The 16,131-nt window shown below is 41.3% G+C and overlaps 1 protein-coding gene across 1 annotated transcript in view; it reads right to left on the bottom strand.

The window, feature by feature from the left end:
* SLC9A9 (solute carrier family 9 member A9) overlaps nucleotides 1-16,131 on the bottom strand; it is a 581,824-nt gene that overhangs the window by 317,424 nt on the left and 248,269 nt on the right. Inside the window, exons 7-8 of the mRNA XM_012437089.3 lie at nucleotides 9,426-9,564; nucleotides 4,994-5,099 (exon numbers count right to left, since the gene is read on the bottom strand). Coding sequence (XP_012292512.2) covers nucleotides 4,994-5,099; nucleotides 9,426-9,564 — 245 coding nt within the window. The remainder of the gene's footprint in view (nucleotides 1-4,993; nucleotides 5,100-9,425; nucleotides 9,565-16,131) is intronic.

The raw sequence follows: 16,131 nt of genomic DNA on the forward strand, positions 1-16,131 counted from the left end.
GGGTGGGAAGACTTGATGTTATAAAAATGCCATTTCTCTTCAAATTAATTTAAAAATTTAATGTACCCCAATTATAATTCAAAAATTATTTTCTGTTTGGAACCTGTTATTTTCAAGTCTATCAGGAATAATAAATACATGAGTATAGCAAAGGAGCTTTTGAATATGGGGAAGAGAAGTGAAAGACTGACCTACTAGATATTAAAATAAAAAGTGAAACTAAAATAATTGACAGAGTGAAGATCAAACATTGAGTGGAACAATGGAAAGCCCAGAACACGCAGACACACATACACATGCATATGTGTACACATGCACAGACATTTTAAATAGGTAAAAGTTGGTGGGTGTCAAAACAAGTGACTTATCATCTGGGAGGAAAATCAAATTGATACTATACCCCACACCTCATATCAAAACAAATTCCAGTTGGTTTCTGATGCAAAAACAAAACCAGACAACTTTTAAAAGAAATTATACATTATCATTAAGAAACACTTGGGTTTTCTATATGTTTTTTCTTTTTTCTTTTATTTTTTAGGCTGCTAAGTTTGTGGACATATCATTTACTTGGGTTTTCGAAGGAGGCAATAAAATTAACCACATGAAACTTGAAAATGCCTAGGCCAACCCTTTTCCTTTACCCAAATGAACAAAACAGAACATAGTTAAAAGGTAAAGTATAAACTGGAGAAAATTTATAGCCTATGTGACAGTCAAAAGGTTAATTTTCTTTAATTGTTTTTTTAGAGACAGAGTATTTCTTTGCTACCCAGCTAGAATGCAGTCATGTGACAGCTCACTGCAGTCCTGAACTCCTGAGCTCAAGCAATCCTCCTGCTTCAGCCTCTCTGGTAGCTAGGACTACAGTGTATGCCACCATGCTTGGATAATTTCTCTCTCTCTTCTTTTTTTTTTTGTAGAAACAGGGTATCACTATCACTATGTTGTCCAATGTGGTCTGGAACTCCTGGGCTCAAGCAATCCTCCCCGCTTGGCTGCCCGAAGTGCTGGGATTATAGAAATGAGTCAATGAGTCATTGGTCCTAGCCAATTTTCTCAATAGAGTAACTAAACTGCAATGTGACAAAGATAAGCATTTCAACAGGAAAAAAGTAACAAAGGGCATAAACTGGTAGCTCACCAAAGAAGAAATACAAACAGCCAATGACATGTAATTTAAAAAGCTTTCCTTTCTAAAAATATAATAAATGTAAACCAGAAGAAAATAGAACTTGAATATCAAATTAGTAGTGATCAGTAAGATTTGGTCTGGTGAAGATGTGAGTGAATGGGCTTGCTTTCACATTGTTGGTGGAAGTACAAAGGGATACAAATTTTCTGAAAGACAATTTGGACAAATTTCTCAAAAAATTTAAATTTTAGAGTTTTTTAAACCAGACATTTTATCTGTAGGCAGTTATATAAATAAAAATTCTTATCTCTAGCTGTAAGGATTATCACTGCAGTAATAATAATAATATTAAACCTTACAAACAATCAAAAGGCTGTTACAATAAATTATGGCAAATTCTCATGATGTAGTATTTAATGTCTCAAAAAAATTCACTATAAATTTTTTAGTGCTCTATTCATGGCATTTTTTTCACTATAAATTGTTGAATGAAAAAAGAAGTTACTTAAAAATAAAAAATATATACATATATGTATTCATGAGTATATTTAGGTAGACATATTTAAATGCATATGTGTGTGTAAAATTTTAAATATATATATATAGTTAGCTAGACACAGCCAAATATTAACAATTGTTATTAATATGCAGTAAGAATATAAATGATTATAAATTTATTTCCTTCTGTAAATCTGCATTTTCTAAATTTTTTGCAGTGAATATGTATTACCTTGGGTGTAAGAAAAAAACTGAAATATATTTAAAAACAGATGTACTTTGTTTAAAGTAGCAGAACTTTTTTCAAATAGAATTGTATGTGGAATCCCAATTTCTGAAACAGTAAAAGGGGTGAAGTACGGGTAGGTGGCTGAGAGCCCTGCTCACTAGGCAAACGTCCTTGAGGGCCCACTTTGAAAGGTCAGGGCTCGGGGAATTCTGCTGAGAAATCACTGCATGTTAATACCATCTCTAGAAGCTACATTAAGTGTTGTTAGTGAACCCATACAAGGCCCCATGATTGCTGGTTACCTCTGTAGTTACTCATAAACTATTTAATAGCTCTTTCCATTTTAGTTTACTACATTCATTGTCTATTCATTCAGAAATCATTTTTTAAAAGTTTTCCAGATTTTAATTTTGTATCATATTAGTTTACCTGTGCATTTGAACTAAAAGGATTTTATTATTACATGGAAATAATTAGAAAATTATAGTTTGATGCCACACCCTCAGATTTTATTGAAAGCTGATATGAGAAATGACCATATGAAGAATGAACATTTATCTTCACTAAAATTATTATTGAATACATTATATTTGTCCATTCTGGTGTTCAAAGTCTCTTACATACAGATGCATGCAATAAATTCTCCTAAAATTTTAGTATGGAAAAAAAGTTTGCCCATTTTAATAAATAAGCATGACTTTTAAAAAAATAATGCTGTATTGTTTCTATATAACTCATCATGTTTCCCTTTTGGCTTTGACTGCTAGAAAGCTCAGAGCTATATTTACTGCCAAACCACAGTAATGAACAGCTGCCTAATTTTGCAGAAAAATTCTGTCCCAGAGCCCTTGAGTGTTTACCCTCAACTAAATGGTCCTGTGATGTGCATAGCTTATGTTATGAGTTGTCACAAATCCAATTTGGAAATAGGCAAGGATTAAATAATAAACAAACAAACACTTAAGTAATTTGGACTAAGCAGGCTTGGTCTTTGGCAATAGAAAATGCTCACACCTTGAATTTGGTTTGTAGCAAATGTCTGTTAGGCACATCACCTTAATCTGGTGTACTCCTCAGGAGTGAGTCTGTACCTGGGTGCAGCCATGGACACTTGGGTCTTTCTGCTACTGAGGTTCATACCTATATTCACCCATCCCATGATGCTGGCTCCTTAGAAGGTGGTCTGTGTGGCAGCTCAGTAAGGATATCAGGTTGAAAGGATGTGAAAGAGCAAGGATCAAGTAAACTAGCAATTTATTCAGTTTCCCATGGATCTTAGCCGTTAATATAGTTAACAGAACAAGATCTTGCTGAAAGGGACAAGGAAATAGACAATTTTCACACAAATTGCCAATTCTTAGGCAATGGTGTGTGTGCGTGTGTGTGTGTTCATTATAACATCCAGCGGTAGATTAAAAAATATTAGGTGAGTTAAGATACTTTTTTACCTTTCTAGAAGGTCAAATATTTCTTCTTATTGTCAATATTACTTAGATCATTCTACAAGTTAAACTTGAATAGAATGTAGAATGTGGAAGAAAGGGAACTAACGTTTTTTGAATGACTATGATGTAAATGATTTGCCTACATTATTTCATTGAAGGGACATGACTATTTTTTTCTGAAATGCATAAGCTTTCCAGCTAACTCCTTAATAAAGTGGCAATGCACTAAAATAACAGACTTTGTATTGAAATAACTTAGATGCAAAGGTCTGATAAGGTGGAATCCAGTAATGCAGTCTTCATTATAGTATCATAACTGGTGGATGGCTTTCTGTATTGGCAACAGACACCCTTGAAGCCCGTGGGAATAGCTTGGCCTGTGTGGCTCTGCAGTAAGTTGGGCCAGCTGATTAAAGCAATAGGTTATCACTTCTAAAAAGATTTGCCACGGCATTCACAGGAGAACCAAGACTAGCCAAGGAGCAACTGAACCAGGCAGGAGCCTGGGGCCTTAACTACTTCCTTCCTACCAACCTTTAGAGGGCTGCTTGATATTCCACAGATGGAATTTCATTTAAGGTAGAAATGCTTGGTTCCCCAGAACCCAGGCTGTAAAATTGAATATCCTACTTTTAAATCTCATCTCCACCACTTACTGTTGGCTGAGTAAACTGGGCATAGTCTTTTACTTTTGAATCTTTCTACAGATTGATGAAATCATCCATGAAAGGCAGCTAGCCAGCACCTGGCTCATGGTACACCCTCAATATATGTCAACTTTTATTATTATTTATTATTTAGATTTAAAGTATCACCTATTAAAATGCAAACACCCAGGGAGGTATACCTTGCTATCAGTTAGGAAGGATTCTCACCACTTGAATGTCAGATAAAATGAACAGAAAGAGATCCAGGATCGAAACACAGGAGAAGTAGGGAATGGGGCTCGAGGAGAGAAATAGTGTTAACATTTTGCTGGAAGCCACAGAGATTCTTCTCCATGGAAAAGCACCCAATCATTGCAGCAACCCATGCGCAAACCCTCATGGTCACAGAAAGGCACTAATTGCTCAGTCCAGATCCCAGGATCTGCAGCCCTTCGGTGTAACAAACTGTCCCCTGCCTATCAACTGTTCCACCTCAGAGGACTCTCTCTATAGACTTTCTGTGGTGAGACACATTAAACTGTAGAGCCACCACATTTGCTATTTGTTTTCCAGCCTGCTGTGGAACGTATGTGAAGATCTCAAACACTGATGTGTGTGGAGATATGCACACCCTAGAGAGCGGCTTACATTGGAACGTGCTGTTACAAGCCAGTGGAAGCCACCACTCTTCTCTACAAAGCAGTTGTGGGTCTCCTTTCATACTGTGAATGAAGACTTCCATTTGAAAGTCATCCATCACTCTCTAAGTCAGTCTCTTCAACATGCCTCCTGTCCAGCCAGGAGAAAAGAGGAAAGCATTTAGGAGATGTTCCATTAAGCTATTTTGTACAAAATGGATGAATTACTATTATCTTTTTCTTTCCGGGGTACCCGAGAGAGGCTGATTCTGACCGAAACAATTCACGTGCACTATTTCAGAGAGACTTCATTTCATCTCCTGCTAGGTCAGGGAGAGGCGCACACCGGAGCCACACACATATTCACACATCCAGTTGGCCGTGCGGCATGAAACACTGACCTGTTAGGCCGGCAGCCTCGGCAGACAGGAAGGCACTCCAAGAAAGCAGGAAAAACAGACCAGTCTCCAGCATGGGGAACTCGCACAGCTTGGTAAACTTGGTCAAGTGAGAAAGACAAGTTAAGGGAAACAACAACAGCTTTTACAGCTACAGCTCCTTCCTGGCTGATAATAAAAACTGATGGTTCCAGAGCAAAGTAAAAGAACTGATTTTCAGACCTGACTGGAAGGCGGTAACTCTCACTGGGACCTACTTTGAAGGCCAGCATGAGTTCCGTGCTTCAGCGGGGACTGAACATGCCTGTAAAAATCCAGACCTGTGTTCAGATTAAAAAGGTATCTTACTGAGACTATAAATTCAGCCACCTGTGGGCTCAGCCTCATCCCTTGGGATGTAACCCTCAGGAGAGGTGTAGCAGGCAGGCAAAAACAAAGCCAAGGAGAGTATGGGGAGACGAGATGCTGCCAGTATGTCAGCACCAAGGAGTGCCGCTCCCTGGGGAGTGCAGTCTGTGCGCAGACCACCTGGTAGAGCCTTCTCTCCTGGGAATGGAAGTAGCATCAGAAGTTCCATTCAGTGACAGGGGAGCTGCCCATGCCCTCTTGGTATAAGTAGATGGAGGAGGAGGTATATTCCTTCTAGGTCAGACAAGATGCCCTTTGCCAGGCAATGGTTCATTTTGACAAGGATGACACTTGGATAATAGTCTATAAATTACAAATAGAACAAAGGAATAGTGATCCAAGTTGGACACAGAATGGATTATGGGGAGATGATTAGGAGTATGTGATCAATGGGAAAGGGTTACCTTGCAATATTGGGCATAAAATGCCCTGACAAATAAAGAGATGTGATCATGTTGCATTTTTATATTGCTAGAACAAAATCTAGAGAAAATTTCACATTAAGAGATGTTTAGCAGGGGGGCAGGGAAGCAAAAGTGTTACCTCTGGATTGGAACATTTTATTCTGATTCTTGACTCTGCCAGTCACTGGCTGTGTGATTTCTCAGCAGTGTATTAACCTCTCTGAGCCTCATTTCTATTATACGTGAATCGAAAATGAGAATAATACCTGATCCTACACGAGGAGAGTGAAATGTGATGAAGTATGTTAAACATGTTTTGTAAAGTTTTAGAAAGCACAAAGGCAGAATAATATCCCGGTTGGGAGTGTAGCATCTGGAAGCTAACTCTACCTGGATTCAGATTCACGGTATTCACTTGGACACATCTCTTGATTACTGTGTGCCTCAGTTTTCCTGTCTGAAAACAGGAATAACAATGCAACCTGCCTCAGAGGTGTATAAACTAGTTAATCTATGTTAAGTACTCAGAACAGTGCCTGGCATGTAACAAGTGATATACAACTTTTCTACTACTATGGTCTGAATTAATTTTTTGGTTTTTTGGTAAAACATCTTTTTGGGAAATAGAATCAGTAAGGACCTGGAAGCAATTTTTTATCTGGTGTAAAGAATGGGCTACCCTGAGTTCCTTTTACAAGATTCCCTTTTGTTACTTAGAGGGAAGTCTTTGTTTCTAGTGAGAATTCCCTCTTCTAGTTTGTTTTAAAGAGAATGTTCAGCTGAGTAACAGAATAGCGATCAGCTATGGAGCTTTGTTTTCTTTCAGCCTCCTTCAGAAAGTAGTTCAGCTCTGGGTCAATCCCTAATTGCAGAGCCCAGGGGCCTACAACCTGAGGAGACTCAGAATGAAGGAGGTATGGGCTTAGGAAGGTGAAGAGGACGACCGTAAGCACTTGCCTCCTTCACAGTGTGTGTCTGTAGAGCCCGTTAAAGACCACCAGATACTCCATGATCAATGTCACCACTTACTGAGCCCCGTTTCTTCCATCTCTACAACCTCTTTTGCCAGCTCTGAGCCGATCTTATGCCAGACTTCCAATCACCAGAATGTTTTTTCTTCCTTTATCAACCTGTTCACGTATGTTACACCTTCCCCTCACATCAGGCAGAGAATTCTGATCTAAGTTTCTCCACTTAGTGTAGGCTCCAGAACCAAGAAGCCTGGGTTTGAATCCTGGCCCCGAAATGTCCTAGTTGTTTGTCCTTAGCCAAGTTGTTTAACTTTAATTGTCTGAGTTTCCTCAGCTGAAAATTGAGATAGTAACAGTATCTACCTTCCAGAGTTCTTGTAAAAGCTATCTGAGATAACCCATGCAAAACACTTCGGGCAACGGCTAGCACTTAGTAAAGTTTTCGATAAATTTTAGATGATATGGTTATTACCATGCTCACTATTACTGACACGTGATCCAGAGTGAGCTAACGTATTGTATCCTCCCTGAGCCTCAGTTTCCTCAGGTGTAAGGTGAGGAGGATAATAACTTTACAGGGTTGATTCAAATGAAGAGATGCAGAGAAAGGCTCTGCCACATGGTAAACACTCATGAAATATTCCGATCTTTGTTGCTATCACTCTATTCTAAATAACACCTGGCCTCCACGTAGTTCCAACTAAGAATTAAGAGGTAACAGGGAGCGGTGAGCAGAGCATGCTCGGCCTCTCGGTTCTCTCTCTCTGGGTTCACTTGCTGACTGCATGACCTTGGGCAACAGCTTACCCTTTCTAAGCTTCACATCCAATAAAAATAGCATCTGGCGATAGGATCCTTGTGAAGGTTAGATGAGACACGACCCGGAAAACACGTCGTGGGGGGCCTGCCACAGCATAGGTACTGGGGAGGTCACTTTTTCTTGTTGGAAACCAGCACTGCCTCTTCTGACTGACTTTATTTCTGTCCATGTAAAGGCCATTCTACAAGGTTCCCAGGATGAAACTCCGGAGTAGCCTTTGTCTCCTCGTCTTTATCTCTAATAACCAGCCAATCATTAAGTCACAGAGATTTTTTCCTTCTAAACATCAGTCCCCTTCCTCATGCTTCCCTCATAGTTCGTCATCACAGTTTCCCTTGGTTCTAATCCCCGTCCTCTGAGTCATCCTTTGTGCCAGTTCCTCATCTACGTTTTAAAAACAGGATTGTCAGCGTGTCACTCTCCTGGGCAGAAACCTTTGGCAGCTAATTGTGGACTCGAGAAAGAGGCTCAGACTCTTTGAAATACCACTTCAAGATACTCCACAAGCTGGGTCCATCCCACCTGTGTCCTCTCATCCTCCATTTCTCACCAGCTGGAGCCCATGTCCTCCCAGGCATGTCTTCCAGATGCCACATCGGTCCCACTGCCATATCTTAGTGAATGCTAGTCTTCGCCTTCTGAATCACCAACTGCTCAGCCTTTGCCCTTATCCTATATTCCAGGCTGTGCCCCAAACCCACTCTGCTTATATATACTGCTCTTCCAATTATTTTCCGGAATCATAAGGCTGGCCAAGGGTATTATTCTATTGCAGACACAATGGCCTCGTCCCAGTTTGAGTGTTTACAGTGTGATAACTTCGATGTGGCTCTGGCACTCACTTTCTATCCCACTCAATGTAGAGCTCATCTTTCCAAGCCTGTCACTCGCTAAGGGCAGGGATCTTGTTTTACATATCTCCCGACTCTTCTTAGATAGTCTCAGTAGAATCAAGCTTTTCAACAGCTGCTCAGTGAATGTCTGGGTGAGACCTCATAGGAAAAGGCCCCTAATATTTTGCCCTCTCTTTGCCTGGGGCCTTCACCCCTCTGGCACACTTCTTCCTTCTCCTTCCCCTGATGTCTTTGGCTCTAGATCTTCTGTTCTGCCTCTCTTCTGTGGCTCCACCCAGCCCTTATACTTGACATTGGCCTTCTGGCCTTCCTCCTCTACTCTGACTTACTGTTGCCCTATCTGGACGTTCGAAGGAAACAGCCCACCAGACCAGCTTCTTTCCTTGGCTCAGATTCTCTAGAAACTCTACCTATCATCCCAACTTTCTAAGAACAACAAAAAGGAATCAAATGACATGACTGCTCAGGTATGGCATGCATATCATTTCAGCATTGCTTGCAGGTTCCCTTATATAAAGTAGCTGTGGATGCTTGTTTAAACCCACAGTGACCTCTGGCTTGGGCTACCCTATAAGCTAGTGATTGAATAAGCCTGAAAAAGAGGCAGATCATACCCAATTTATCACCCTTAGTCAACTGTCTTGTTCTTTCAGTTCTTCCTCTTGACCCTAGTAAGGCCTGATGCCTCCTGTTCACTAGTTTTCGTAGGTAGTATTTATTTAAGGCAGTTGATGTCCTAGGATCAGATAGTGTCAACAGCATTAGAAATGACCTTGGACAAGAAGAGAGCTTGGGCCCCTCTGCTACTGGTACCAACCTATGCCTCCAGGAGTGACTCAGAACCAAGTGGTGCTGTATGAAACTTGGACCAGACTATCCAGCCACTTAGGGGCTTGGAGGCTGTCCATCATCAGAAGCATTCCATGGATATTGACTGTTCTTGACAGTCCCAGGTTTCCACATACAGACAAAGGATATCAGTGCTGTGATGACGGCATACGCAGACCCCATTGCAAATGAGCCAGCGAAGATTCCCAGGAAATTCCCCACAGACTGGAAGAATGCTGCGGCATCAAATGCGTTTGGATTCTCCTTGGGACTGTAAATGGATATAGAACTGAAAAGAGAAGAGGGTGGAGGTTAGTTAGTGACTTTCATCTCATAGCCCAGATAGGATTTTGCATCCACTTTGGGGCAAGGTATCTTTTCCTGTAATGTCGAGCGCTGGTTGGAAGGGTTAGGGGAAAACAGATACAGAAGAGGAGACACGGCAAATGCAGACATCTTCCCCCTTCCTTAGCGCCCCCTCCCATGGGATCCATATATTGCTACCAGTCAGTAAACATTTTTATATTGGAAGGGTCATAAAGAATATTGTTTCTGAGCAAACTAGGCATTAAAACATGGTAGGTATATAAGGAATCTGCTGAGAAGATAGATAACTGTGAATTATTTAGTGGCCATATGTCTTCAGTGCTGTTATATATTCACAAATGTTCCTGATAAAAAGTACACTTTTATGGCCTGTGCACAAATGGGTGATACAAATCACAGCGTGCACAAAATATTCTGCCGTGATCTTGTCATAAACCACAAAGCATCCCTCCTCTCCAGTGTAACCCTTCAGAAACAGGGCATTGATGATGTTCAGAACATCACAATATTAACCCCCAGGGAGAGACAAAACCCTCATTTTCCCACCGAAACAAATGGTAGCAGCTGCCCGAGGTCATCTTTTATACCCCAATTCTAGCCTCTGCCAACAGATTTATTTCCATGGAGAAAAATCAATCCACCAATAGGGAGTCTGTTCACTTAAATATTTTTGAGGATGTCATAGACGCTGTTTTTTTTTTTTTTAAAAAAACCAGAGCCTCAAATCCCAGAGCGTGAATATGAAGGATAAGACCTGTCCTATTTTAGGAAATATGAATTCCATATTGAGCATTAAAATGAACATATGTGCTAGATCCACTAGCTTTAGGGAGACTAATGAAATGACATTTCAGATTGTTTTTGCAGTTTTTATTTTAACGCAAAATTTTAAAAACTCATCAGGAAAAATCAAGAGTTTAGCAGTGGGTTTTGGAAGGAGCCCCAAAAGCAGAAGTGTAGACAGCAAAAAGCACACTAGACACACTGCCTGAGATTAGACTGGGTTTTACAGACGTAACTGAATCTTTTGTGGTGCCAATGATTAGAGCACGTTAGTTCTCTGACCTGACTTTTTGTATCCAGAGATGACTTAAGAGAGAGCAGGGGGAGCCAACTCCAATTCTCCTACAGGAAGACCTGTGGCATTAAAAAACGTAGTTTAAAATGGTCTTAGTTTTTCCCTGGATGTCTTTAAACCCCCAAAGTAGGCCAAACACTCCTGCTTTGATCCTGTAATTGGATAAGGAAGATGAATGTGGGTCTTGAATGAAATGTATACGAGAAGAGGACTGCCTTTGAAGTGTTTTTCTTTTTTGTAAAGTGTTGTGCTTTGCAGGAAAAAAGGAAAAGGAAATCCATATCTGGGTCCTTTGTATCTGCAAGTCCTGGGAAAAGGTGTAAAACTCCACTGGCTGTTAGGAAGCCTGGTGCCCAAGGCTGTGAGGTCTGATGTGTTTGAGCTGACATTCTCCAGCATATTTCTTCATTCCAGTGGAGAAACAATAGTGACGAGAAAGCATTCCATTTGCATTCGGCCTTTCAAACAAAGGCTTTTGCACAGTAGCACAGCTTTGGAAGTAATTCTATTAACCTGAGGTTGCCACTAGTATATCTGAGCCATAGAACAAGCGTGGCTTCATCCCTCTCTCCAGCTCCATGGCTTCCAGAAGCGTTTCCCTGTCCTGGTGCTTCTGGAACTCGGAGCACCCCCATCACACCATTTGGTCATACTCTATACCGTTATTTATGTATGTTTTTCTTTAAATCATTTTTATTCAAATTCAGGAGCTTTTCTTAAAGAATATCCATGAAAGCATAAGTTTGATGTGCTAATTATATTTCTTTTAATATATGTAAAAATAGGTGATTTAGAAAAAGAAAGTTCACCTGTATGTCACCTAAAATCATCTGGGTATGCCCGCTGATCTGCAGTCTGCACTTTGGGAGATGTTCTCTTCCTTCCCACTCAATGGGGTATGATCACTTTGTTCACTAACGTTTATACCCTCCCTGTGATGTTTGACTTAACTGAGGGGAAAGGCTTAACTCTCCTTGACCTATGGAGATTGTCCATTGAATTTGCTGGCCCTAGAGCTGCCTGGACACATGTACTGGGTGCCTGCCATGTGCCAAGTGATATATTAAGTAGGTATAGGGTGTGGGAGGCAGAGAGGGAAGAGCATAGAGAAGGGAAGCAGAATTTGATTCAAAAAACATCTTATCAAACACCTGATATATGCAAGGCATACCTCAGGAGAGAAGCCTAAGATATAGATGACAACTAGCTCTAGTCCCAGTGTTAAGTGTGATTTTATGAGAAATATACAGCATTCAATGGTAAAAAGAGGAAAGGGATACTATTTTAGAATAAAGGAGATGGCATTTGAGCAAGGTAGCACGTCAGCAGACAGAGATGGAGAGTATTCCAAGCAGTGGAAAGAGTGTAAGGAAAGGCAAGAAGGCAGGTGAGTTCAGGGCAATTGCAAGGCATGGCTGTGTGGTTACAGATGGAAGCAAGGGAGCACGTATGTGAGCACGTGTGCAGGGGTAAAGATGGGTGAGGCAGCATTACTCAGAATCTCAAATTCCATGTTGATAATATACTAAAGCCCTCACATTTACATAATAGTCCTCTTGTGCCTACAGTATAGCTTTATTTGATCCTATAATAGCTCTGTGAAGTAAGCAAGTCATGTTTTTTCTCTCTCCTTACCTTTCCCTCCCTCCCTCCCTCCTTCTCTTCCCTTCCTTTCCCTTCCCCCTCCTTCTTTCTTTCCTTCCTTCCCTCCCTTCCTCCTTATCTCCTTCCTTCCTTCCTTCCTTTTGTCTTTTCTTTCTTTCTTAGAATTAAAGAAAAACTAAAAAAATCACAGAAACTAAGATCACACAGCTACTAAGCTCATAAGGTAGATTTTTTTATTCCTACCTTTAAAAAGGTGATCATGTTGGGGGAAACATAAACCCACATCAGGATAGTTGAGTGACAGTGACGCTGACTGTAAGGACAACGGGACTGGAACATTTGTTTTCCTGCCTGGATGGAAAGGGGCAGCATCTTCCTGCACTCAAGCACAGGAGCAGAGTATGTGGGCTTGGGCAACAGAAAATCCTGCTTTCCTGCCTGGCTTTGCTGAGACTGGACTAGGTCTTGCTCCTCTGTGGATGCCCAGGACACAGTTTGTTGTTTGGCACACAGCTGGCTATATAAAGGCTAATGGAACGAAGGTGCAGGACAACTGGAAAAAGAAAGAAAGAGAAAGAAAGAAAGAAGGAAGGGAAGGGGAAGGGGAAGGGGGGAAGGGAAGGAAGGAAGGAAAGAAAGAAGAAAGAAAGAAAAGAAAAGAAAGAAAAAAGGAAGAAAAAGCATGAAGGAAGGAGGCTTGCAAAAGCTCATCATCTCTTGAAGTGAATCATCACCCACAAGATTTTTTAGCAGGCATTGACTATGCACAGGCATATTGTGGAGACTTTTATGGATATCAGTCTAATCTTAAAACTGATACTTAAGCCTCTTAATTTGAGCCCAAGATCTAATACTTATTGGCTATATGGCCTTGGGCAAGTTACTTCATGTTCAGAATCAGTTATCTCATCTGTAAAATGGACATAATAATAGTATTTATCCCATAGAAATGTTGTGATGATATGAGAAACATTAAAAACTCTTAGCTATATCTTGTGGATTGTAGTCATTCATTGGGTGCTTATATGTACACTCAAAATAAATACTCATTGAATGTTATTTATCATCACTGTCATCATCATCATTCTGCTGAGAACTTCCCCAAGTCTCACAATAACAACAGAGTGGTTGGTTACAACTACAGGCAAATGGGATGTGGCTGCCCTCAGGGCACACCTAGCTCTGAGGTTGCTCAGGCTGAACTAGTCACTTTTGCATAAGAACAACAGGGTGTCTGGGAAAAAAAGTACCAGGCAGGTACCCCAGAGAAATGGCCATAGGAGTGGGGCTAAAATGTTCTCATGTACTTCATAAAGCTCTTGACTCAGTGGATCAAGGAGGGAAGGAGTGCCCTCAGCTGTGTGGGCAGGGGTCTGCTGCAGGGACAAGAACAGGCCAGGAGACTCAGCTTGAGTTGCATCTCTCCAAGTTTAGTGGAAGACGTTCTATAAACAAAGTCCTCTGGCTTCTAGTAAGAAATGAGGCAAAATAAACAGAAGCCAGGTTGGGCAGGGGTGGCTCAAGCCTGTAATCCCAGCATTTTGGGAGGCCAAGGTGGGTGGATTGTTTGAGCACAGGAGTGTGAGACCAGCCCAGGCAACATGGCGAAACCCCGTCTCTACAAAAAAATACAAAAATTAGCTGGGTGTGAAGGTGCATGCCTGTAGTCCCAGCTACTCAGGAGGCTGAGGTGGGAGGGTTGCTTAAGCAGGGAAGGTTAAGACTGCAGTGAGCTATGATTGGGCCATTGCACTCCAGCCTGGGTGATAGAGCAAGACCCTGTCTCAAAATAAATATATAAATTACAATTAAAAAATAAATTGGAAATAAGTCTAGGATTTCATTCTGTTCAACAACAGATTACTCAGGAAAATTAGCTTGATGACAGTGTATTGGATCTATACTCAAAAATAAATGTGTGCAGCATCTGTTATTCAAAAATTTTGAAATGGATGAAGTATCCTAAATTCTTTGATGAAAGCAACATGAATAAGGATCATTTTGCTTACTGTATCATTTCACATTCATAGACATCATTGAGACTGCAGTGTTTCTCTACAACTTACCTTTTCTTCTATATGATGCTCCTGCAAGGAACAGGTCTCATAGCTTTATTCTATGTTCATAGTGTTAAGAGCATAGAATAAAATCTGAGTTCTGGGTGTCTCAGTTTACTGCCACTTATGCCTACGTGACCTTGAGCAAGTTACTGAAACCACCTGTATCTCAGTTTCTATAAAATGGTGATGACAATAATATTACCTACCACACTGGGTGGCTATAATAATTAAATGGATTAGTGTTTATAAAGCATTTGAAATGGTGCCTTTCACCTAGTAAGAACTGGATAAGCATTTCTTAAACAAATCACCTTGCTCTCTTCTTTCTCTCTCTCTCTCTCTCTCTCTGCGTGTTTCATTTAGTTCTAAAAGAAGCATTTCAAACAGATGTTCAATCAAAACCCCTACCCAAACAGAACTAAGATTTTACCACCTTTCTCTCACACTGACTGGCTGGTCCCTGGCTTTCCATCTTTGGGTGGCAGGGATCATCTGATCATATGGATTGTTTTGTCCAGAATGGTGTATGGTACATAGTAAAATGTTCGATAAGTGCTAGTGATGAAGAAGGAGGAGGAGGAGGGAGAGAAGAAGTAAGAAAAAGATGAGGAAGAAGAGATGTTGTTAGTAAAATGCTGCTGAGAGTGAACATAAAATAAGAGGTAGGAAAAATATTACATAGATGGCACCGCAACAACGCCCTCCCCTCTGTGGCTCTGGCTGCCCTTCCGCTGTGGCCCTTCGGAGTCATCTCTCTCCTGATCGTGACACTCTTCCTCAAGGTCTCCCAGTTTCCAACACCATCTCCTGTTATTCTTCACTGGGACTGCTGAGATACTTTGCCGCACAGTCACCCACAGAAACTACCCAGCGACCTCAAGCTCCTGGCGGCCCTGGTTCCACAGGATGCTCTCCTTTGGCCGGTCCTCCCAAACCCCACAGCCCACCCACCCTCCTGGGTGCCTGTGCCGATCAGAACAGCCTGCTTCTCCAGCCTCAGTCCAGCCTCACTCCCTTTGTTAACATGAAATCAATATCGCTAGAAAGCTTATGAAAAGAGAGTATTAAACGAACACATTGTATCTCTTTCAGGATTTCTATTAATTTAGTCATTACAGAAAAAAATGAGAAAATGATTACTATAGCCAAAGATATACAAAAGAACCTTCCATTTTCTCTGCCAAATCTTTAATCCCTAACAAAAAAATTATTGGCACCGGTTCACTGACAAGTTCTTGATTGGCTGGGACGTACATAAATATGAAATGGTTTATTTATTTACTTTTTGTTCCCAATCACTGCTTCCAGCTGTACTGTATCGAATCCCCCTGTGCTAGGTAAGTAGTTCCATTAATGATATCTTGGTCAAATCCCATTACTGAGTGCCTTTCAGTTATTAAAACTTAGTGCAGCCCATCTTAAAACCTAAGTCTTCTCCCTGTTGTCCCTGCAGAATATTCTAGAGCAGCCCCAGGATGACTGGAAGAAAGGGAAGCAGCACGCTCCTCCTTCTCACACCTGGTGCCAGAGCCTGCTGGTGCTGGAGGCCTGGAGACGGGGTGGGGAGCCCAGCTCTCCTCTTTATGTGCCCAACTGCGTGCCAGTGGTGCACAGCATCCCTGGCCTCACTCTGGTTGCTGCTTGGTCCCTCTCTTAGAGACCTCTGTTAGCCTGGCAACGCCTCCGTTTTGCTGAGAACCCCTCACAGCTCCCATAGGATCTTCCAGGTATCCTCATTTCCAGCCCATTTCCAAGGCTGGGATCAGTAGCTACTTGGGCAGCTCAG

Source organism: Aotus nancymaae, unplaced genomic scaffold (genome assembly GCF_030222135.1).
Source record: "Aotus nancymaae isolate 86718 unplaced genomic scaffold, 86718_ANA_hifiasm-v0.15.2.pri h1tg000019l, whole genome shotgun sequence".
NCBI classification, from domain to species: Eukaryota; Metazoa; Chordata; class Mammalia; order Primates; family Aotidae; genus Aotus; species Aotus nancymaae.